The 23,367-nt window shown below is 39.4% G+C and overlaps 3 protein-coding genes across 3 annotated transcripts; 1 reads left to right on the top strand and 2 right to left on the bottom strand.

The window, feature by feature from the left end:
* Window positions 1-1,240: 1,240 nt before the first annotated feature.
* On the bottom strand, window positions 1,241-6,528 carry fam167ab (family with sequence similarity 167 member Ab). The gene is made up of 3 exons (XM_037685417.1): window positions 6,467-6,528; window positions 3,760-4,123; window positions 1,241-1,768 (listed from the first exon to the last, which is right to left on the bottom strand). Exons 2-3 carry the CDS (start codon window positions 4,114-4,116, stop codon window positions 1,505-1,507), a joined length of 621 nt encoding a protein of 206 aa, XP_037541345.1. The 5' UTR covers window positions 4,117-4,123; window positions 6,467-6,528; the 3' UTR covers window positions 1,241-1,504.
* A 741-nt stretch (window positions 6,529-7,269) lies between these two features.
* On the bottom strand, window positions 7,270-13,542 carry lca5 (lebercilin LCA5). Its single transcript, XM_037685416.1, has 9 exons — window positions 13,501-13,542; window positions 11,680-12,083; window positions 11,308-11,549; window positions 10,906-11,211; window positions 9,037-9,174; window positions 8,829-8,925; window positions 8,593-8,729; window positions 8,302-8,488; window positions 7,270-8,206 (listed from the first exon to the last, which is right to left on the bottom strand). Exons 2-9 carry the CDS (start codon window positions 12,059-12,061, stop codon window positions 7,320-7,322), a joined length of 2,376 nt encoding a protein of 791 aa, XP_037541344.1. The 5' UTR covers window positions 12,062-12,083; window positions 13,501-13,542; the 3' UTR covers window positions 7,270-7,319.
* Window positions 13,543-14,976: 1,434 nt separating this feature from the next.
* On the top strand, window positions 14,977-22,625 carry sh3bgrl2 (SH3 domain binding glutamate-rich protein like 2). The gene is made up of 4 exons (XM_037685138.1): window positions 14,977-15,039; window positions 19,968-20,153; window positions 22,260-22,340; window positions 22,611-22,625. The coding sequence occupies exons 1-4, from the start codon at window positions 14,995-14,997 to the stop codon at window positions 22,623-22,625; spliced, it is 327 nt and encodes a 108-aa protein (XP_037541066.1). The 5' UTR covers window positions 14,977-14,994.
* The last annotated feature ends 742 nt before the right edge of the window (window positions 22,626-23,367 follow it).

Raw genomic sequence — 23,367 nt, 5'->3', positions numbered from 1 at the left:
TAGCTACAACATAAATGTGTTTGATCAGCAGCAACTCAACGGAAAAAAACTTAAGTGTCCTTCAGACAGGATTTCCAAAAAAACTAATAAAAAAAAAAATAAAGTTGTGGTTTTTCAGCTGCAATAAACTTAAATGGAAGTGGAGCTCAGGCATGAAACTTTCAGGCTCAGCAAAATCATTCACGCAATTCTGCCTCAGGACTGAAAATGTTGCAGAGACCACGAACGAGTTCACCAACAAAAACCTTTTATCCTGCTTTCACACACATAAATCTGATTTTTAGCTGCAGGAACAGAAAACTTTTATGGATTCATCTGAAGAGCGTTATGATCAGTCAATATCTCACCTGTTATAGATAGCTCTTTAAATGACCTCAGGTTGAAGAAACAAGGTTTAACTTTGACTGGATTGACGAGTTAGTCCAAGCGGGCTCAAAATCAAATTAAATCGTCTTTAAACAATTCAAATTAAAAAAATAAAATTAAAGTTCATGCAAATTACTTTGGTTTTTGACCTTGCTTGGGTTAGCCATTAGCTTATCAATCCATGTCAACTTGATTTTTCCAAAATGAGGTCATTTGAAGAGCTTTCTATAAACACAAACTATTAGCCGTTTATAACTTTTCCAAAATACACGTTAAAAGATTTGAACCGTTGCTATAAGAAAGAGGTGATTTTAATTCACAACTTTATTTGAGGGAATTTGTTCCACTAAAACGGCTAACGCTCATAAATGAGCAAACATCACAGGTTTTAATCCGTGGTACATCTGGAACACGAGGAGCATCTCGAGCCCTGAACTTTTATCCTCTTAAGTGCACTGGCTTTTAAATTTTTTTTTTTACTCAATTTTCACGCGCTGCCATTTAAAACACAAACTCCTTAAAGCAAATGTTTTGGTCAGAGAGGGTTGCCTGGATTTAGATCTGCATCTTTAACACCATAAGGCCGATAAAAGAAGCCGCACAATCATTTCACGGAGTAAACACGCGTCCAGCTGGGTTGTAAGTTAACGTTTGTCCTGGAAGTGAAGCCATGTGTGTTTTACAAAGACACAGTAAAACAAAAAGCTCTGCAAGGAAGTTACTTTAATGAGGCAAACTTCACCAGACTTCAGAAACGAGGGTAATTTGACAGTTTTATAAAGAATAAAATGTCTAAGTCGCAGCATCAACTTTAAGGCATGGTTATAGAAGCTCAATTAAATCAACTGAAAGCATCAATTAAAGATCTATACGCTGTAAAATATATTGAAATATTCCATTTGTGCTTTCTAATTCTTCACTCTGTCCCAAAATAGTATTAATGGAAACAGAATAAAACTGATGAGGCCTGAACGGTGGACAGGATGACACTTGTTTCAAACCATGTGTTGCTGTAAAAATACTCCGTATGGACGTAAAAGTTATGTTTAGTTGTTAATACCTTCCATTTGATTCATTATGTGGATCACAGTTAACTAACCCAGCAGTTCTGGATGACTTTTTCCATTTGAAGTTCGAGCTAGCAGAGCGAGAACCGCCGGGAGTTGATGTTCATTTTGGTGACCCCGATGAGTCTCAGCGGGGCCGACAGCCCGAGCCCCGGGGTGACGGGGCACTCGCACAGCAGGTCCGACAACTCGTCCTTCTCCTCCAGACTGTAGGTGGCGTCGTTGAGCATGCGGCGGTGCAGGTGGCACGTCTGCTCGATCTTCAGCGTGTTGATGTCGCTCCGGAGGCGCATGAGCTGCCTCGCCAGGTGCTGGTCCTGCAAACGCATGTCCGTCTGCAACAGAAACGATGAGGAACAGTTCCAGTTATTCACAAAAAAAACAACAATGTTCTGTTAGCTGTGGTGAGCATTTTGAATTAAGCTGGCTTCAAACATTAATCTGTGGTAGAAGTAACCTCTGTGAGAATTATCTCAAAAATGTTTTATTAAATCCATCAGTGGTTCATGGTTTTTTTTTTTCTTCTTGCTCTCGATGAAGGCGGATGCTTTTTCCTCCCGCTCCCTCCCCTGCTTCTGCTCTTTATCCTGCTCTTTTATTTGTGTGCTGAGGTTTTTGCAACCTCACACCATGTCCCGTTAGGGATACAGTGTGAGATACGATAAAAAATGTTACCTCTTCTTTCCCTCTTGTTGCCTTTTTCTTACCCAACAAAAAAAAAGGCAGCACCTTTCATGAGGCTGCAGCCTCAGACACCCCCGTCTTCCCATGTCTCTGTTTGGTTGATTGTGTTTCTTGGATGAGCTGCACTGAAATATAAATTTTGTTGTGCTTGGGTGCAATGACAATAAAGGCTGATTCTGATATATTTTGCTAACAGACACAGGCACAAACATTATCTCAACTGCCTTCAATTTTCAATGGCGAGCTATAATAAACCTTGAACAGTAGCTGTAGAAAAAAAGTTTCCATTTTTCATCTACTGTACATGCTGAAGAGCTCAATTCCAGCAACATTATTATTATTATTATTATTATTATTTTCTCAGCATTTCTTTGTTTATTACTGGTTCATTCGCCAGGGGCCAACCAAGTCCCCCAGGTTTAATCTCTAAACTCGGCTGGTGTTCAGCTGAGTGCTCGTATGTGAACGCTCCCTAGCACCACAGTCTTGCATCGACTCTGCATGGGAGTTTGTCTAGTTGCTCTTGAAATCCTTTCTTCGTGGTTCCTAAAGCTCCAATAACGATTGGTACGGCTTGAGTTTTTGTGTTCCACATGCGTTGGACTTTTATCTCCAGGTCCTTGTACTTTGTTATTTTCTCAGCTTCTTTCTTCAGGATGTAATTGGCATTCGGGATAGTCACATCAAGCGAGTAACACTTTGTTGTTCTTGTCATGGAGCACAATGTCTGGCTGGTTTGCAGAAATGGTATGATCAGCAGGGATGGTCATGTCCCACATGATGACACACAAGCCCCATTGTCAACCACTCTCTCAGTCGTGTGTTCATACCACTTGTCAGTTGTACCTACACCCATTCTCTGGCACAATGCCCAGTGCAGGTACGTCCCAACCTTGTTGTGTCTTTACAGGTACTCTTTTGGGGCCAATATTTTGCAGCCAGAAACGATATGACTAATGGACTCCTCTGCTTCCCCACATACACGGCATGTGCTGCTGACCTGCATGCCCATCACATTGTTTATTTATTTTTTTATACACTACAAAGCAGTGTGCAGTCCTTCTTGTGTGGCAGAGCCTAGAAGGAAAACTCTCAGTGGGACATCCACAAACTTAGTCCACAGTCTCTGCACAGAGATCCCAACATCTAAGATCTGCTCTGCGGTCCTGGACTGCGAAGGTCTGCTTGTATCAGTGCCTCTTCATACACTCGCTCCAGACTCAAGAACCACGGCTGAATGTGCAGAGCAACTGTGCAGAGCAACTGTGCAGAGCAACTGAGCAGAGTAACTGAGCAGAGCAACTGAGCAGAGCAACTGTGCAGGGTAACCGAGCAGAGTAATTGTGCAGAGCAACTGAGCAGAGCAACTGTGCAGAGCAACTGAGCAGAGCAACTGTGCAGGGTAACCGAGCAGGGTAACCGTGCAGGGTAACTGTGATTACACTTGCAGAAACTTCTATTGTCTGATTCACAATCACTCACACTGTCTGACCTGAATGAACTTCTGGCCATTAACCAGACAGTGTGCACATTGATAACATCTAACTGGACAAATATGAAGTTTTTGTGTTTGAGTCCAGATGTTGGACAAACTAAATATGCAAAAAAAGAGAGAGGAGATAAAACTGACGATATGCCTCACCAGCTCCTTTCTGAGCCAAGCGAGAGCTTCATCAATGTTTTCAAAGCCCTTCAGCACACCCCTTGATGGCGGCTTTGGCCGACTCTCCTCTGCAGTCTCTTTGGTTACTGGTTCCCCTTCTGGCTCCTCCTGGAACTGGCATTTTCCAGTGTTGGGCTCTTTGAAGCTTTCTGCCTCCAGCCGGGCTTTCCACTCCAGGTAGGATGGCCTTCTGGTCTCCAGTCTTAATTTCTCTGTCAAAGCCTTCAGCGTCATGAGATGGTCATCTGCAGGCAAATCCACACCCTCCCCACCGTCTGCTTCCTGCAGCCCATTTGGTCTGTTCACCACGATCTGCGGAGGCGAAGCTGCGTCCATCGTTAATCTGCCAAATACAAAAAATTAAATAAAAACACAAGCATGCAACCTTCACCGGTACTCTAGCTGTTGTGTGTTATAGATCTTCAACATTCTGTTTCTGTTTGCCAGGAAAATTAGACTGATTTTCTCATGCAGCTTCAGAAATGTAACATTTGCTGAAAACTGCTGGATTTGGAAAAAAAACAAAAAAACATTTTGGTATTTATTATCAGTTGTGTAGTCAGAGTTCTACATGTTCACTGCAGGAATGAAATGAAATAAAGTTTCTCGTTTAAGAACAGTGCAAACAAAAGCTGACCTTCTGCACCCAACTGGTTGACGCTCAGTTTATTCCACACAGAGCAGCAGAAGAGCAGTAAAGTCACGGTGCTCTGCTGCAGATGGTAGACCAGACCTGACTTGTGAACACCACAATGGATCCGTACCCTTTACAGGAATCAATATGTTCTTTTGAGAACAGGTTTTTAAGGACAGCTCTAAAGCATAAATCCTGATTAATGTCGTTTTAAATTCTGTAAACATTGTGTGTGGACATTTACCGAGTAGTTTAAATAGAAAATGCTGAGAAAGATGAAAGTGGAACTGTGTGAATGCAAATACTGTGGTTGCAATTATAAATAAGAAGTTTTCATCCCTTATGCAAAACCCTCAAACCTCTGTAATTCTAAATGCTCGTGACTTAAAAAAAACAAGAAGTTCTGTCTTGTTTGTGAACAAGTTGTACAAACTAAACATAAGGAAACAGCCTTCGTGTTACAACAACACATGCCTAATCATTTCTACTTTCAAACTCATTTTACCACACCCCATAAATTGATTTTAGGTTGGCATGTAAAAACTTGTTCTAAGCGGCTTAGAAAGTTGGACTCCTGAATCTGGAACAAAACAACACAACTTTTTTTAAGGTTGCCGTGTGATGCTCGTCTAATAATGCACTGCTGTTATCAAGTACTCTAAAATATGAGGATGAGTGTTATTTCAAGAATTGTTTTTATCAATTTGCTTATAAAAGTCAACACCAATACACAGCAGGAGACTGGATTGTTTCTTTGGAGCGACAGAAGCTTCATAAAGCAGGTTATGATTCCATTTTACACACATCTACAAGTGGGTTTCTTTTTCTATAAGCAAAAAAATAAAGTAATTTTAAACATTCTCAGCTGTATTGTTTAGGCAAATACTAATACTGTATTTTAGCCTGAAATACATGCGATTAAGTGGCAAGAATATGTAGCACTCTTAACGTCTTTTGTATATAACCAACACGAAAAGAAAAAAATGCAATTTTTTTTTTAAAAAGCACGCCTAATTTTATTTAAATTCTAAAGTTTTGTAATTTAGTTATTTGAATAGACTGAAATTAAGTCAACCCACTGGAAATAATGTTCAAACCAGTGGTTTCCAAACTTTCAGCTTCCATATAACAGCGATGGAAACGTTTGAATCCAGCTATCTTTTATTAATGCAAACATTCCAATTAGGCCAAATTTTAAAAATGACAACAAACACCTGGACTTTTTTTTAACTTGTGATATTATCATCCATCCATGAGAAAAAGTTTTTATTTCCCTATTTGAAGTAATCATCCATCCATTGTCTTTACCCACTTCTTCCTTTTTCAGGTCGCCGGTGCTCATGTCCAGCAATCACTGTGCGAGAGGCGGGGGACACCCTGGACAGGTCTCCAGTCCATCACAGGGACACAGAGACAAATGAGACAAACATTCACTCTCACCTTGGGACAATTCAGAGTTACCAATCAGTCTAACATGCATGTTTTTGGTCTGTGGGAGGAAACTGGAGTACCCGGAGAAAACCCACACATGCACGGAGAGAACATGCAAACTCCACCCAGAAAGGATCCGGCTGGGATTTGAACCGGCGACTTTCTTGCTGAGAGGCAGCAGCTCTACCAACTGAGCCACCTGACATTTTTTTATTTTTTTTTAATAGTGATGACAAAAAAATTAAAATAGTAGTAATAATAATAAATAATAATTGGCTCTTTTTTTTTTTTTTAAGAATTGTGTTTATGAAAATTATCTTAAGACCCCAAACTTGGTGTTTTGCGACCAGGGTCCCGACCTTTTGAGAACCACTGATGGAAACACACAAAACAGTAAATAAATATTTGAGCTGACAAACTCAGTAACTTTTTAAGTTCTCGTTTTTAAGTATTAGCTAATTTAAAACCCGACAAACGTACTTGTTACCGTTTTCTCAGAAAAAGATAACTTTGCAGCGCCATATTAGAGCTGTTCACTCAACATTACAACTTATATTCTGATGATGAGCTACGAGTTTAAACGTGTCCGGCATCAAATGAAACCAACAAACGTGCGTTTACCTCGTGAGAAAGTCCCATTAGCTGGAGATCAACCTGGCAGCCGCATCACTTCACGAGCTCTCATCTACAGCCCAGGGTCCGCTCGCTTAAGAACACGGAGCTTACCGGAGGAGGGGCGGGACGGTTACGTCATGTTCTAGTTGTCTGAAGAAGCGGACGTCCCGCTGCACCGATACACTGTGGCAAGCGCGCCACACTCTGACAAGCCGGTAAAATGACCAATGTCCATTTATTTTTATAAACAATAAAAAAATTATATAAATCTCAAGTGTTTAAAAACACTAAAATACACACAGTTTCTTGACATTTTTTTATATATAATAAATAGTTCCACAAACATGTAACAAATGTAAATATATAAAATTATATATAGATAAATCTAGACTACAAGTTGATGTAGAAAAGTGTTCTTTTTTTAAACAAACCAAATAAATAAACATAAAACTGCAGCATTTTAGTGCTGATTGTCATTAAGAATAGGAACCATCTGTGCTCAAAACTCCTGTTTCAGAACCCTAACCTGCTGATTTTGCTGTTGCACATGGAAGTTAATACAAAAACTCTACTTCACAAGATTCAAATAAGCAACTAAAATGCATTTCTATAACAAAGCTATCCAAAACTTTTGCACTGATTTGAACAAATAAAAGTTGAAGAAAACATATAATGGTGTGATATTAGGATCACAAACCAACCATAACAGCCCAATGGTATTAAAAGCACGGCAATGGCCTAAGGTTTAAATTGTGCCATTTTCTTATAAACCATAAACTGCGTTCATTACTGTGTTTTATTCTGTGACTGACTGAGGTGATGTTTTGCCAAGACCGACCAACCTCAAAGTAGCATTGGTTTATAAAGTGAGTTCCTCTATTTCATCATCAAATGAGTTGATGGCACAGACAGTAGGTTTGCTTTCTGCAACGTGTAGGGTGTTACTGGAGGATGCAGGAGGAGTGGAAGACCCTGAGCTGAAGCTGAGCAGTCCGTCTCGTCTTGAACGCACGCCGTTGGGGGTTGGAGAACTATTCAGTACCTCCATTTTATTGGCAGGGATAGAGGTGTCGCCCGCAAGCACAGCCTGGGCACCGAACAGCTGCTGCAAGAGGCTCGCCTTCTTGTCCTTGATCGCCCTCTTCTCTGTCTCCATCCCTCCTAGGTTAAAAAGCGCTGCCTCTTCTAGTGCAGAGTCCCTGTCCTCTTTGGGCGGAGGCTGAGGGAAGCCGGAGGAAGCGTGGGAGGTCGTATGTCCAAACGAAGGAGCATAGCCTCCAAAAGCCAGCTTGTCACTGGATGTTTGGGATCGCAGCGTTCTCCTTCCTGTTCTTGCTGTAACAGCTCCACTCTCCTCACCTGGTCTCCTCCTCCCACCTTCTCTAATCCCAGCAGGCAAGCTGCCCATGTCTTCTGAGTCGTGGCTGAAGGCTGAAGAGTTACGGTTCTTCTGCTCAGGAGGACGTGGAGATGAAAATTCACTGGTGGCTTTTCTGGATTCAGAAGTAAATATGGAGTTCCGGTCTCCCTGGCTTTGAAGGTCTATTTCACGCATTTTAGCCAGCAGCTGTTCTTTCCTTTGACGCGTTTCCTCTGCTGATTGGTGATTGGCCAGCGGGTCCTTGTTCCACCTCGCCACCTCCTCCTGGACATGGCCTCGCCTCCAATGGTTGTATTCTTCCTTCTGGGTAAAAAGGGAACTTGTCTTCTTTCTGTCTCCCTCTTCATCATCGTCCACCTTAGAGCCTAGAAAAAAAGTCAGAATTGAGTACAGGTCGTGGTGAAACCTTTTACATTTGATATGTTTTGTAAATACTACAAAAATTATATGAACTCCTTACTTGTCATGCGATTGTCTTTGCCATCACTTAGTCTATTTGCCTTCTCTTTCAGGACAATCAGATCTTGGTTGAAGTGTTTCTTCTCTGTCTCCTGCTCTTTTGGCTTCTCCCCTTCTTTTTCAATCCTTTTTTGTTCTTCCATGTTTTGAGACATGTTCTCTGCATGATGGTCCACTTTGTCAAACTCCTTCAGAACAAATATAAATGAGCAGAAAAAGGTTAAAACAAGAAGAGTATTTAAAGATGAGGTGCAGGTCTGGTAAAAAAAAAAGGAAAAAGTAAGCATAGCACCTTAAGAGACAGGTATTCGTTGGGCGCCTGTTCGCTGTATTCATTGGCATCGTTAATGGCAGGAGGAGGAGAGGGGAAATCCAGACTTGACGTTCTGTCTTCAGTCTGTACTGCCTTGCTGCTGTTCCTGCTGAGGACTGTAAGAAGCCAAACAATATAAAATTATAATTATCAGGTTTTTTATTTTTTTATTTTGATGTTTTCTTGTTTGTGTGCAGTCACCTGAAACCTCTTACCTTTCTGCTTTGTGTTACTATCCATCTCTTTTCGTACGGGTGTTTTGATAATCCGGTTGGCGTAAATATTCCTAGCATCTAGTTCTCTTTCTTTTTCCTGAATAAAAGACGAACAGCGTCTCATACTGTGCAACATGCAATAAATGTTTGCGTATGACAGTAAGGGCTTTGCTATCATGCCTAAATGTAGCATTTTTGTACGTTGCACCTTGAGTTTATTGGTCAGTCGTTCCACCTCTTCTTGCAGATTCTTGATCGCCTCCTGAGCAATGACAGTCTTCTTCTTCTCTCCAACCAGCTGCCTCTGATAGCTGTTGTTGCTCAGCTCCATGCTGCGCTCCAGCTCCTTTAACCACACACAGACGAAACTTAAACAAACCCTGTTCCCAACGAGTAACCAGTGGTTGAAAATGGCAGAAAAAAAATGACAGAAACCAGAGTTTACTACTCTTGAATTTCTAAAGAAGATAGTCAGAAGTAACTGCAAAAACATTACACAGAGTAAACCATGTATTTTGACGTAAAAGAACTTGTATGAACTTGCAAGACAGCTAACAGAGATAAAATACTACAGTTTGTTAAATTCATATTTTAAAACAGTCAGGTCTCAAAATGAGGACATGGACATATTTTACCTTGTCCAGTCGTAAACAATTAGAACTTGAGAAATTGCATTTCCTGCGAAAATGCAGTGTGAATGCTTATTGTTGCTGAAAAGCAGCTGAAATTAGCTAAGAACCTGCTGAAATGTAGATGAAATGGAAGAACAAGCCTAAGTTAGCAAGAGAAAGCAGAAAGAACACTTATATGATGAATTTGGTTTAAATAAGAAGAAATGAGCACAAAGGTTAGTAAATTAGCTAAAAAAGCTTAAATTAGCAACAACAACAAAAAGCTGCAGCTGAAAAGGCAGAAAGCTTAAATTACCAGAAGGAAGTGGAGAGCACAATTTTGCCGAATTAGGCTTAAAGTAGCAGAAATTAGCAAAAAAAAAAAAAAAAGGAAAATATCTGAAAAAAGCTTAAATACCAAAAAACCCAGCTGAATAGTAGCTAAAAAAATGACAAAGAAGCTTAAATTACCAGAATGAAGTGGAGAGCACAATTGTGCCCAATAAGGCTGAAAGAAGCAGAAATGAGCAGAAAAAGTGGAAATTATAGGAAAAAAGTAGAAATTTGCAAAAAACAGCTGAATAGTAGCTAAAAGGGCAGAAAGAAGCTTAAATTACCAGAAGCAAGTGGAGAGAGCATATTTTTGCTGAATTAGGCTGAATTTTTTTTAATGAGTACAACAAATGTGGAATTAGTCAAAACAGCTAAAAAAATAAATAAATAAATTTGTAAATAGCAGCTGAAATAGCAGAAAAAGCTGAAACTTGCAAAAGCTGAAAATTGCATAAATAAGCTGAAAGGAGCATCACAAGCTGAAATTAGCAGAAAGAAGTTAGAAGATGCACAAAAATGTTGTAGTTGGCAGAAAGAATTGAAAAGGATCACAAAACAGCTGAAAAAAAAAGCTGAAATTAACTAAGAGTAGCTGAAAAAAATTTTAAATTTGCAGGCGATTGAAAGAAGCTGAACCGGAACAAAATGTGAAAGGAGCAGTAAAAGGATGTAAACAGATCTAAAGATTTGAAGGATGTAAAATAAACTCAATTCATATTCTATGAGAAAAAAAGTGGCAGAAAAGGCTAAATATTTCAAAAGGCTCAAGTTGCACCAATACTAAAAGTCAGAGCACCCTCCTCCTCCTGAACGAGCTGAACGTTTAGATATATGAACTGTTGAAATAGCACAAAAATTGTGGAACAAGAACGATGCTGAAAAAGGTACGGAAGAAAAATGGATCACAACAATGTGAATGCTTCATAAACATTCACACAACTAGATAAAGTAATAGGGCAAAATGAAACAACTCAGTGACATTATTATTGTAATTATACAACCCATATAATTTCCTCCAGTTGTTAAAGAAGTTTTATAGTTGGAATATAGTTTGACTAAACACATCAGTGAGGAAACCATCCACTTACAACCATGAAATGAATGAGTAAAGAAGCACTTGATAATGAGTTGACCTTGATTTTTCGTTCTGCTTCTTGAGTCTGAGTTTTCTCTTCTTCTAGCCTGCGGCTCAGCTCGTCTCTAACTCCTAACTCTCGCTGGTCGACCAGCTTCTTCAGTCGTGCAATAGTTGCTTGGCTCCTTTGCAACTGCTCCTCTGTGTCTTTTGACCGACGCTCAGCTGCCCGTTCCCGCCCTTGTGTTCGCCTGAGTCTCTCTCGCAGCACGTGAATCTCATTGGAGTGGCGCGCCAGCAGCTGGGAAATCTCGCTTTCTGTGTCGTCGTAACGCTGCAGGGCTTTCTCTTGACGCACCTGAAGCTGCAGCATAAAAAGGTTATTTCATATTTCACTAACGTTGAGGGTGCAATCTAACTTTTATTTAAAAATAATAATAATAAACAGTGTTTGGCCTACTTGTTTAAGGATTCGATTTTCTTTCTGCAGTTCATCAATGCGCTGCTGCAGTTCAGAAAGAGAGTTGCGCAGTTCGTTGATCTTTACGAGGCGGGCTGACAGCATCCGCTTTGTGACCAGGTCTAGGTCTTTAGGTGGCGTTGACTCTTTGCTTTGTGACCGGGGTCCCCTGCGATGCTGCTGGTTCAGGGAGAGGCCCCCTGGCCGCTGTGGCCGAGACACGGCCCTGCGCCCCACTCCACCTGGGAAGAAAAAGAAGAAAGCTACATTGGCCCCATACTGCTGCCATCATCTGAGCAGTCAAAACAAGCAAAACAGAAGTTGCAACTTCATTTATCAAACATTACTTAAAACGCGTCCCATTTTAAATACCTGTTTTGTGGAAAGAGCTTCTAGAAATCTGCTTTGCCCGCAGCCCTCTTTGTGGGGTGGGAGATGGAGTCCGAGAGCGGGACAGCGGTGAAAATGAGCGCTCTGACGGGGTCACATTCTCATAGTCTTCTGAATAAAAGGAACCATCACTTCTGCGTCCCTCTTCGTCTGAAACTTGGTCACGGTCGGGATCAGAATGCCTCGTTCTTGATCTGCTCTCGACACCGCTTTCATTTTTGTCCTCATTGTGAAATTTGTCCCGGTAGTTCTTTTTGTGCTTCTGCAAGGATGATGCTCGAGAAGCTTTCTTTGTGCTTTGATGAGAATGGCGACGTAGGCCCCGGTTATCTTCAACTGGATCAGCTGTTTTTTCAGAATCCATGATGTCACTTTAGGAAGGTTTACTAGGCAGAGAAACAGAAACAATCATAGTTCCAATTTACAGCAACACCTTACAGGAAACCTTGTAGATGTTTATTACAGCACCCTGAGTAAACTAATATCAACATTTATATTGCAATACCAAGGAGGACATGCCTAAAATCTGTACAGTAAGAAGTTAGTCTATTTAGTTTCCCTCATGTTTTCCATATCAAGTGTCTTGGTCACTAAGCAACAATACACATGAGGTAAGATTTTCCATGAAACTGTATTAGCATGATACACCACAGCAAAAACACTGCCCTGCCCCATCTGCCTTTGTGGCTCATTAAAAGTAAAAATAAATAACATCTAATAGAAAATAAATGCACATTAACATAAAACAAGACACTCAGAGAATAAGTATAAACAAGAATTTTAGGTGTTTTCCACTGAATATCCCAGTGTCCAACATTAAACGTGTTCCATGTTTAATTCATCGTTAGTAAAACTGGCAAACTTCTCGGTATTTGACCTTGTTTGACAGGGGATTTTTTTTATATTAGGTCATGTTTTTATAAGCAATAAAAATAAATGCTAATCAGAGGTCTTGCAATCATCTGGTCCTTTAGAGTAATAAGTAACTATGGCAACAAGAGAGCAACATCACCATAAATGGAGAAAAGACTTGTACACCCATCATTGAGGGCTCTGTATGTGAATACACAACACTTTTGTACTTTTCATTCAAACTCAACGTCCTGACTAATAATAAATAAGTGAAAAAACATGTATTAAACTCCATCTATAGAAAATAGGCTTGATTAATAGGATTTTATCCTCACCACATCCAAACTATCTCTTTGGTTTACACCAAGTCTGTACCTACTAATTAGCTTGTAAATACCTGTTTGTCTCTATATTGTTATTGTCTTTAAGAAAATCTGAGCAGTGGCTCATAATCAGTGCGAAAATTAAATTAAATAAAAAACAAACAAGTTCTGAACTCCCTACAGCGGAAGTGAACTCTTTTCTTTATGACACCAGAATAAAAAAATGGCGTGCAGCTGTTTACAGCTGTCAAAACATCTCAGGTAACAGCATCAAAACATATCTTCACATTTTAAGGAGTAGTTTGTTAACTGGAGAATATAAACGAAGAAGCAAAAACAACACGAGGCGACTCAGTCTCAAGATTAGCAAGTATTCCTAAGAAGCTAACAGTGCTCAGTAAGAAACAGCTGATGGTCGAGCAACAAAAAACTAGAACCAACATGTGTGTTATGGTTTAGGTCTGCTCATGCCAAAATGTTCGTTTTTGTACTTATTCTAAGCGCTTTGTTGATTTAAAGTTCCCATGTAGATCCAGTCGGCTAATGTTAGCATCGCAGCTTGGACTACTAGCAAGAAAGCTCGATTTTAACCTGGCTTATTTAAAGACAAAAATGTAAAAATGCTTACTCCGCCTTTTCCTGGAGGCAAACGGCAGCGACGGACGTTTTATTAAATGTTGTTCTGACGTTATCCGCATTAATACAGCAACCATGAGTTATCAGATAGTTTAACCTTAATCTTTCGGTTCACGCCTTACGGTGGTTTGCTTCAGCGTAGCCCCTGACGCGGTGCCATGGCAACCGCAGAACCGCCTGCAGTACCGCAAAGCACCAGAGGGGCGCTGCTGCACCACATGTGAGCCGCGGCTGTTTGTCGCTGCTTTCTTCCAAACACCATATCTGTTTGTTATCAGTGCTTGTATTGTTTTTAAATTGTCTCACAATACATAATGTTGAAACTGACAACATTCTGATTTAATTTTGAACAAGTTTTGAGTTTAAACTTGAGATTGCGTTTTAATTGTATGTACATAAAATCCCTATCCTGATGTATTTATGCACAAACAGCACACAGGACAAGAGAAAAGCTCATTTTACACGCATTTTATTCTGTTTGGGGAAAAAATGGTTGAAATAATGAACTGCGGTCAGTACTGTGAAAAAAACTAAACGCCTAAAACTAGGACCTTGAGGCGTATAAACATTTGCAATTGTTTTATCTATTCTTTTTAAGTCCATCTTTTCAGTCATAGTCCTGTTAGAAAAATAGATGAAGAAAATTATGTTTCTGTATGCCAGGCTTGAGGCAACAAAACATAACAAAGACAGAATATATCACAAAATTAAGATCACAAATTAAATGGTTAGGCATAAAACCAAATAAGATGGATGGATGGATGCAAAATAAATAAATAAATCTTCATCTATAAAGTACAACTCGACAACATCAATTCTAGTGTACCAGATTGGGATTAAAATGTGTTCCATGTACAGTACAAACAAAGGATTATTTAAATATACAGTTTTTATAAATCTACCTATAAATTAAGACTTTCAAGACAGTGATAAACTGTGCAATTCAAAGAGCACAGTCCACTGTATTTATTGTCACGCAGTTATCTGAAATAACGGTGTGGAGCTGCTTTATCTACAATCATAAACAATTTAAACTCGGAAGTAAGATTTTCAGAATAAAACAAACTACCGGCCTTTGAAACCGGTTCATTTGGATTTTTTTTATAAAATAAAATTACGAGAAAGTTTTCGAATACAATTGTAGTCTTACAAAACAAACAAAGAAAGAAACAGAGCAAACCAGTCTTCATAATGCGCGAGATTAATAAACGTTATTGTATTATTTTGAAAGTTTTACCGGAAGTATAAATTTAGCTTGACGTGTGTAGCGGGCTCTGCGTCGGTTCAAAGAGCGTCACTGTTTTTTATTATTTTATTTTATCATGGCTCAGTTGAAATATCAGAGCAACGAGTAGTCTCCTATCTAAAGCACATTTTTGATTGTGTACTTTCATTTTTCTCGTTGCCCTAAACAAACAAACAAACAAATCCGGATTAAACAATCGCTGCCGACAAAACGACTGCCTGACATCAATTTGGGATTACCATGGTCATCAAGGTTTACGTCGCCTCCTCAAGTGGCTCTATCTCGGTGAGTGCTTCTTATTTAAAAATAAAATAAACTTATTCACATGTGCCTTAACAATTCACTTACGCATTGTTATACATTTTAGTGGCGTAGCCGGATATATTTATGTAACCGCGCGCCTGGAGGCGCTTTCCAAACTGATCAATCAAATGAAACACCTCAGGTGAGGCAGACAAAAACAGAAACAGTAAAGAACCACTCTTTATTATTTGGGTCGACTTCTGTTGAGGTTGAGACAATCATTTAAACTTGCTGACTTTGATAGATTTACAAAAAAAAAAAAAAAGATTTTATTCCGAACAATAACAGGAAATGCCAGATATGTTTAAAAGGTGCAGAGCGAATCAGAGTCACGACCATTTGTGCGTTTTCTAAAATTGATCTCATCGGTTAGACTCCAAAAGTAAGTCATTTGTAGATGTTCATCCAGTTATTAATTTCTGCAAGTTTCTTTTAAAATGAGTGCAGTTGGTCATGAGATATTTAGCTAACACACATATTCCCAATCAAAACCTTTGCCTTTCAGCAATGTTTGGGATCACTGTTTGATTGCATAGTTTTTGCATCCCTGACATCAATTAAATTGATTTAACCAGTCTTTACAAAGAAAAAAGGTTCATGAACTATAATAAATATATTTAAACAATTTTATTTATATATAATCTGCAAAAAAAATAAAAAAATCAACAATAATAAATTCTCTTCAATCCTCCGACCTGCTTGTCACATGCCTCTCGAGTTATCAAGCAAATGTTTAGATGACTTAGCATAATATGTATTTCTATAGCGCCTTTATATTTGATCAAGATACTCAAAGCTCTTTACAGTCTGTGTCCTCATTTACCCATTCATACAGCACTAGATCTCTACAAAGACTAATCAGTGCTTTTAGTTTAAGTCACATTCATAGAGCAACGGGACACACATCGGAGGCAATGATGGGTTCAGTGTCTTGCCCAGGGACACTTCAGCATGTTACTGCTGGTGGAATTGAACCCCCAACTCTCCCATTGGAGGACGTATGCTCTCACCGCTCGGCCACATCTGTCCCTGTCTTGTAAAACTTTAGCCTGAACAATAAATGTAACGTAGATGTAAATATGAAACGTTCTGTTCGTCTGAAATCTTTACTTCTCTGCAAAGAAAACAAAAGTCCCGCTGCTGTCGATACTAATCAGGCCTTCACCACACGTGACTGACGTTTCTTTGATTAATTTATATTTTGTAACTTTATGGCGAATGGTGGAGGATGGACATCATGAGCTCACGTTAGGAAGACTGTTCAAGTGTTGAAACAGGTTTAAAAGTAGCCGTTTACTTGGATTCTTGGATGTGCGCAAAGCTAAAAACATTTCAACCAATCTATCGGCATTAGCCTTCCCCTCCCATATCTGTGTCGCCGAGAGCCAAAATGTCCATATTAGTTGAGTTGATGCATTTAAAAGTCGCTCTCAGATGCAGCTGTCCTTGCCTCTTGGCTAACATCTGGCTCTTGCTGTAGAGAAAACCCAGCTGATGAGCAGAAAACAAGCGTCAAACAACACTCCTGCAAAAGAATGCCTAAAGGATTAGGTCATGGTACAAGTGAGCGATATATTTATTTGAACAGGCTCAGTCTGTAGAAAAGAGCCTCTATAATCTGAGTGTTTATGCAAAGAGATACTTATTTCTACGAGTTTTAAAAACACTAAAATTCTCCCTTTCCCCCCCTCGCTTACTCACACAAAAAGTTTTGCTTGCATAAGCCCTCCCTTCAGGTCAGTTAACGTAAAGCTCGTTTGAATGTAGTTCAGTCTGACTGCAGAATGTAGTAATAAAAAATGTTTTTTTTTCAAAGTGGCATAATGTACAAACTTTACGTCAAACCGATTAGTGGAGCAGAAATTATCGGCAGAGAATAGTTGAAATGCAAATTAGGTTATCCCCCACTCTTCACCAACAGAAGAAACCATCTGTGGAGTGGCATCAATATGTGCTGTTTGTGATTCTGCTGTGTTCCGTTCTTATCGTTATAGATGCGAATAATTCTTCTTATTCTGTTCGTAATCAGCAGCAGCTCCCAGCAGGAAAGTCATATTTCTGCTGTGTGATGCAAACCTGACAGCGGTGTCAAAGTTTATCTGCTTGAACCACTAGCGATCCACTTCAGGCTGTGTCCATTTAGACTCGTCATTAACGAACCGTTTCACAGGATGACCACATCATTTGTATTTAGTTTGGATTTCTCCGTGATTCCACGCCACAATCCAACAGTGGTTCAGTGTGTAGCTTTAGCCGTCGATCTCTTTGTTGTTTTTACAAACCAGAAAACGAGACGCTTTGAGCGATGACAGATTGGTCTTGTGTGTTTAATCACTCCGAACAATCCCTCATTGTCTTCAAACGAGAACAACCGAGTCATTGTGGCTCTCAACGCCCCCAAAATAATAACCACATCGCCACTTATGTTTTTAACTTCTGCTACAAAGACGTATTTTTATACATTTTTTTAAATTCATAATATTTAGTTACTTAACTATCCATGCTCGTATGTTCCTACTTTTAAAAAATAGTACCGTATTTTTCGGACTATAAGGCGCATTAAGCAAAACAAAACGGTCAAATAAGTCAAACTTTGTTCAACTCATTCACAATAACCAAATAAAATTGGTTTGATGTTGGTAAGCACAACCTGAATTAATTCACAACGTGCACCTGATTCTAAGGCTCACTGTCAATTTTTGAGAAAATTAAAGGATTTTAAGTGTGCCTTATAGTCCAAAAAATACGTAGTTTTTTTTTTCATTGGTAATGAACGCAATCTTGTTTTGTTCCTTAATTCTGTGCAAAGCTGAAGGTTTTTCCTACATTAAAATTCAGTCAATAAAAAGAACCCAATTAAAAATGTGGTGGGAAATATGCAATCTTTTGCTATGATTTTATTTTATTTTTTTAAGGATTCAAGGATTTTTATTGTCATTCACGTCACATGTGGTACATGAGGTGGAACGAAACTATGTACATAACATCCGAGTTATATCCAACAAAAAACACAAATTGTAAAGAAAAACAGTCGTAAGATCTGAGACATGAACTAAGAATATATTACATTCACTAAACTAAGAATACGCTAAGAACCAACAGTCCTTCTCCCCAAGGGAACATTTTGCGGCAGTGAGTAGGTTATTTTTTATTTTTTATTTTTTGCATCTTTCTCATTTTGTCGGGGGTGGTCGGCAACTCTGAACACATATGTCTGTCTTGTCGTTTGGGGAGCCATGCTTGAACCGTGTCACTTCCCTCTGCTGCTGAGAAATAATAAATAACTCTGACACCTCCTCAACTGGTGACGCTCTGGACGCTTGTCACTCACAGCACGCATGCAACAAAGAGTATAAACTCCAAGCGAGAGGACACCTGCCCTTTCTTCTTTCACATTGACAACATTTTTTAGTTTTATTGATTGTTAAAGTGGGGCAGCACGGTGGCGCAACTGGTAGAGCTGCTGCCTCTCTGCGAGAAGGTTGCCGGTTCAAATCCTGGTCCAGGGGCCTTTCAGGGTGGAGTTTGCATGTTCTCTCCGTGCATGCGTGGGTTTTCTCCAGGTACTCCAGTTTCCTCCCACAGACCAAAAACATGCATGTTAGGCTGATTGGTAACTCTAAATTGTCCCTAGGTGTGAGTGAAAGCGTGAATGGTTGTAAAAACGTATGTTTAACAAACGTTTGGACTCTATTCTTTGCTAACAAAATATATTTTATGTCATTGAACAACTTGTCAGGTTCTTCTCTGTGAGCACGTTCCCCTGGACAGCCCCCCCCCACCCCCCAAATTTCTCCTAAAACATTGTTCTCGTTAAAATCTACTTCAAAGTCTGTTCCAACTTATTTTCTTTTGCTACTTTAGTTGTTAGCTATCATTCTGCTGCTTTAAATGTTTTAGCAAGCCAGTTGTTTTCAGTTTTTAGCTACCTTTCTGCTATGCTAAGCTTTTATCTAGCTTTAATATGTTTAGCTTTTAGCTACTTTTTTTAGCTACTCTTTTGCTACTTTTAATTAGCATTTTGATACTTTTAACTTCTAGCTATACTTTTGATACTTTAGCTATTTGGTACTTTTTAGCAAGCATTTCTTCTAGTTTCTTTTATTAGATTTTTGTCCTTTTAGCAACTACATTTTAGCTTTTAGCTAGTGTTTTGATAGAAATGTTGCAGGCTCATCCTAAATACGAGTGTCTGGGAAATGAATACAAATGTTTGAAAAGGTAAAAACTAGTGGTCTGAGGCAGGAAACCCACACATCAAGGTTGCTTTGGACTGTGTGTGTCTCTAATGGGTAGTGAAGCGTGGGAGTTTCCTGCCTTCTCAAATGTTTCTTTCCCACAAGTCACTAGCTATCATGCAGGACAGTGTCCCACAGGTCAGGGCTGTAGGGAGCAGCATCCCAGCTCTCATTTGTGTGTCTTCCATTTTCTTTTGAACAAGACTTGGCTTTGAGCCAGCAGGTTAAACGATAGGTGTTTAACACCGATATGTACTGTATTTGAATTGCATCCCACAGTGCATTTCTACAGCTTGATCTGGACTGTAGTAACCATACAGATGTAAGATGAATTTTATGTAAAGCATAAAGACAGCTTTCAGATTTCCAATCTAAGCTGAGCTCCTCCAATATTCACTAATCCTTCGTAATGCTCCCACTGCCAAAGGAGAGTTGGTAGGAACGTGCTGTTTGTGTGTATGTATGTGCGTGTGTGAGCAGAGGAGTAAACCTCTTTGTCTGAAAGATTTCAGTTCATCCCGTCATGCAGCAGACACTTTTCTCCAGGAAATCACATCTCCCTTTATGCACTTTATGAGATGTTTGTTGTTGGTTGTGCAAAGTCTCTATGGTGAATATTCTTTTGAATGTTCATAATTTTTCCTCCTTTCCTCTCATGTCTGACCCATCCAGGTGAAAAAATATCAGCAGGCGGTGGTGGGTTTTCTGGAGGCCAATCGAATCAACTTCCAGGAAGTAGATATTACCATGCTGGAGGAGCAGAGGCTCTGGATGTACCGCAACATCCCCAGGGACAAGCTGCCAAAGAAAGGCAACCCGCTGCCTCCACAGATCTTCAATGAGGATCGCTATTGCGGTGTATGATGGAGATCAGTTTATCACTGTTGTAACTGTTGGAAGCTTTGCATACACAACTCTTAACTTGTATATTTGAACATGCCGTTACTTTGTTTTATGTCAAGGTTAATATCAGATGGCACTTGGCATACAAACAGTCAGAACCTTTTTAATATCGACTTTAATGTCTAGTCAAACTGAAAATGTGTGCATTAATTAAAAGGGTACGATCATTTAGAAGATATTTTAAACGTTGACTCTTTTAAAAAAATATATATATATATATTGAATACTACAAGGCTTTAAAGAGGCGCTAAAGATTGCTCCCTCGTTTATCGCGAAGGATTCGTACCCTGAAGACCCGCGATAAGTGAAAAACGGCAAAGTAGGAATAGTAGTAAGTTTAAGTTTAATTTTTTTTTATAATATTAAGGCATTTTAAACCCTTACACTCTTGCAATATTCTAAACAATGTTTCTAAACTGTAAACGCTCTAAAAGAGCACAGAATGTCATGACTTCAGCGCTCTGCCTCCTCTGCTCTTTGCCACCTGCAAGCGCTCTTGGCCACGCCCACTTCTCCATTCTGCATGGTGAACAGCTGATCAGCAGCTCTCTGCTCCACACAGAGAGCCATAAAAAAAAACAATTGCCAAGTCTTGTGAGTTCGCTATGGTGCCCCCGAAGAAAGGAGCAGCCATTAGAAGAAAAACATTGACATAAACAAATCTGTTTTAATATTTAAAGAAGAAATGTTGACTGTTTTAGAAAGGCTGCGTCTTAGAACCTGTTTAGTTAATGGAGACAGAATGTACATTTTTTTGTGGTATTTAAAATCGCATCCTCATTGGTTTCATGTCTTAAAGCCAATAATTACAGTCTGACTCCATCTTTTACTATAGACGAGTGCTGCAGCATTGGGCTCCATCTGAATCACTTCAATGATCATTTTAATCGCAAGCTTGTGTTTTTCAGAGTTAAGTAAGGATGGCAGGAATATTTTGATACAAAAACATAACCTGCAATGAGACAACACGGGATAAGAACCTGGAAAATGGTTTATTGAGACGTTACACTTGTATGTATGGTTTTAAATGGCCAGTGTTTCAGTAGTTTCCAGTACACTGATGCAAGTCAGCAGAAGGTTGAGCCGCCGGTGAATGAGGGAGCAGTTAGACCTTCATAGTTTATGTCCTCATCTCAGATTGCACACTGCTCTGTAATCCTGTGGTAATCCAGTTTCATGGATGGGGGTGGATTATCTACTCTGCCTACCATCACTAACTGGTCAAGGTATTCCAACATTAGTTCACATTAATTCAATTCAGTTCAGTTTATTTATATAGTGCCAAGTCACAACAGAAGTCATCTCAGGTCACTGAACAGAAACATTCATATAAATAATAATTTAACATTATTTATCTGAGGAGCAGACTGCTTTGAGTTTAACTCCATCACACAACTCTCATCTTGAGCAAGCATCAATGCAACAGTGGAAAGGGAAAAACTCCTTCATGAAGAAGAAACCTTGAGCAGAACCAGGCTCAGAACAAGCGGCCATCTACTTCGACCGGCTGGGTTTGGTAGGAATAGATACACAATGGCAGGTCAAGAATCACATGTTGAGATAGAAATCGTATCAAATGAAAACTATTTAATTTTAACAATTTAAGGAAATTAGGTCAATTTTTCCTCCATAATTTAAACCTATAGCTGCATAACAAGCCGACCCTAACTATAAGATTTATAAAAAATGAAAGTCTTAATCCCAGTCTTAAAACTGGACAATGTGTCAGCCTCACAGACAGAAACTGGAAGTTGGTTCCACAAGAGAGGAGCCTGATAACTGAAAGATCTTCCTCCCATTCTGCTTTTGGAAACTCTAGGAACCGCAAGTAAGCCGGCAGTCTGAGAACAACGTGCTCTATTAGGAAAATATGGAACAATAAGATCTCGTATATAAGATGGAGCTAGGTTGTTGAGAGCTTTGTAGATTAGAAGTAAGATTTTGAATTCAATGCTTGATCATCTCAATGATTATTCAAGCTGAATTAACAGATGAATAGGAATTCTTGTTAGGAACACCTCAAACCATTTTTGAACCACTCTGTTCTCTTTACCACTTTAGGACTATGAAGACTTCTTCCAGTCGAAGGAGAACAACACTGTGTTTGCATTCCTAGGGCTCAGTTCCCAACCCAATGTTAAAGTAAGTTAACATGTTTAAATATATTCTGATGTATATTTATGTTGTGCTGCAAATCAAATGTCTTTTTTTTTTTTTTTTCTTAGTAAACCACTTCTTGGAACAGACGCTCTTGAAAAAAATGTAGTAGTAACAGTAAAAATGTGAAAACCCATCAGATTCAGCTCCGATAATCTTAAATATATTAATTTCACTTGGTCTTAGAAAGAATATTGCAGCTACATTAAGTCTTTAAACGCTGTTGAGATTTATAATTTCTGTTTATGTTTCCAGGACTCGGAGTCCTAGCTCAAACTGCCAGCTTGAATCATCCAGGAAACCTTAACACGTGTTTAACTTCCTGCTTTGTATCACCTCCTCTCTGGTGATTCTCCTTTGGCAATGCCAGCAATTTTCCAAATGGATGATCCCTCCCTGACCTCTTCACCTGGTTTCTCCGAAGCGGTGGACTCTTCAGCCACAGGGACTTCCATCACGGAGGACTTAACTTTGGGATGGTTGCGTTTTATTTTAACGCTCAACCTGCTGTGGCAGCACAACAACGTCTGTTGCAGATATTCCGTGCAAGCCAGAGAAGCATGTAGCAGCTTTTGCATCAGTGCCCTTTTGATAATCTCGAATGCAGTGGATGAGCGGATCAGGTGCAGCACAATTCACCTGATTAGACTTCACATGTCTGTGTGTGTTTAGTTACTGAGCAAGTATCAGCCTCAGTTAGCAGCTATAACTGACTCTGTTACTTATTGTAATATAATGTTGTGTAAGCCAGGACTTTGCAATGGTGCTTCTGTGTATGGGACCAAATACTAAAAATCTTGAGTCAAGATGGTTTTTAAAGCCTAACTGCCAGCTTTAAAGCATACTTTGTAGCCACGTTTATCTAATTAAACACACTGTGCTTTCATAAACATTGCTGCCAAACAGTTTGAGTTAATCAGGTACTTGCTGTTGTTCCAATGATATGAATGTTTATCCCTCAGCGACTTCCCACATTGTGACAGCTGATCCCAGACTATTCCTTTGTAATCAG

This window comes from Nematolebias whitei, chromosome 12, assembly GCF_014905685.2.
Source record: "Nematolebias whitei isolate Nwh7 chromosome 12, NemWhi1, whole genome shotgun sequence".
Lineage (NCBI taxonomy): Eukaryota > Metazoa > Chordata > Actinopteri > Cyprinodontiformes > Rivulidae > Nematolebias > Nematolebias whitei.
Note: the sequence above shows the minus strand (reverse complement) of the source record. Positions and strands in the feature narration are given on the sequence as shown.

Bases quoted from the DNA above. Each gene is read 5' to 3' on its own strand.
- fam167ab (XM_037685417.1), bottom strand. From the start codon at position 4,116: ATGGACGCAGCTTCGCCTCCGCAGATCGTGGTGAACAGACCAAATGGG. The intron at 1,769-3,759 runs GTGAGGCATATC...TTTCTGTTGCAG, and splicing joins CTTGGCTCAGAAAGGAGCTG to ACGGACATGCGTTTGCAGGA.
- lca5 (XM_037685416.1), bottom strand. From the start codon at position 12,061: ATGGATTCTGAAAAAACAGCTGATCCAGTTGAAGATAACCGGGGCCTA. The intron at 9,175-10,905 runs GTCAACTCATTA...GTGTGGTTAAAG, and splicing joins AAGCAGAACGAAAAATCAAG to GAGCTGGAGCGCAGCATGGA. The intron at 8,926-9,036 runs GTGCAACGTACA...TCTTTTATTCAG, and splicing joins GACTGACCAATAAACTCAAG to GAAAAAGAAAGAGAACTAGA.
- sh3bgrl2 (XM_037685138.1), top strand. From the start codon at position 14,995: ATGGTCATCAAGGTTTACGTCGCCTCCTCAAGTGGCTCTATCTCG. The intron at 15,040-19,967 runs GTGAGTGCTTCT...TGACCCATCCAG, and splicing joins CCTCAAGTGGCTCTATCTCG to GTGAAAAAATATCAGCAGGC. The intron at 20,154-22,259 runs GTATGATGGAGA...TTACCACTTTAG, and splicing joins ATGAGGATCGCTATTGCGGT to GACTATGAAGACTTCTTCCA.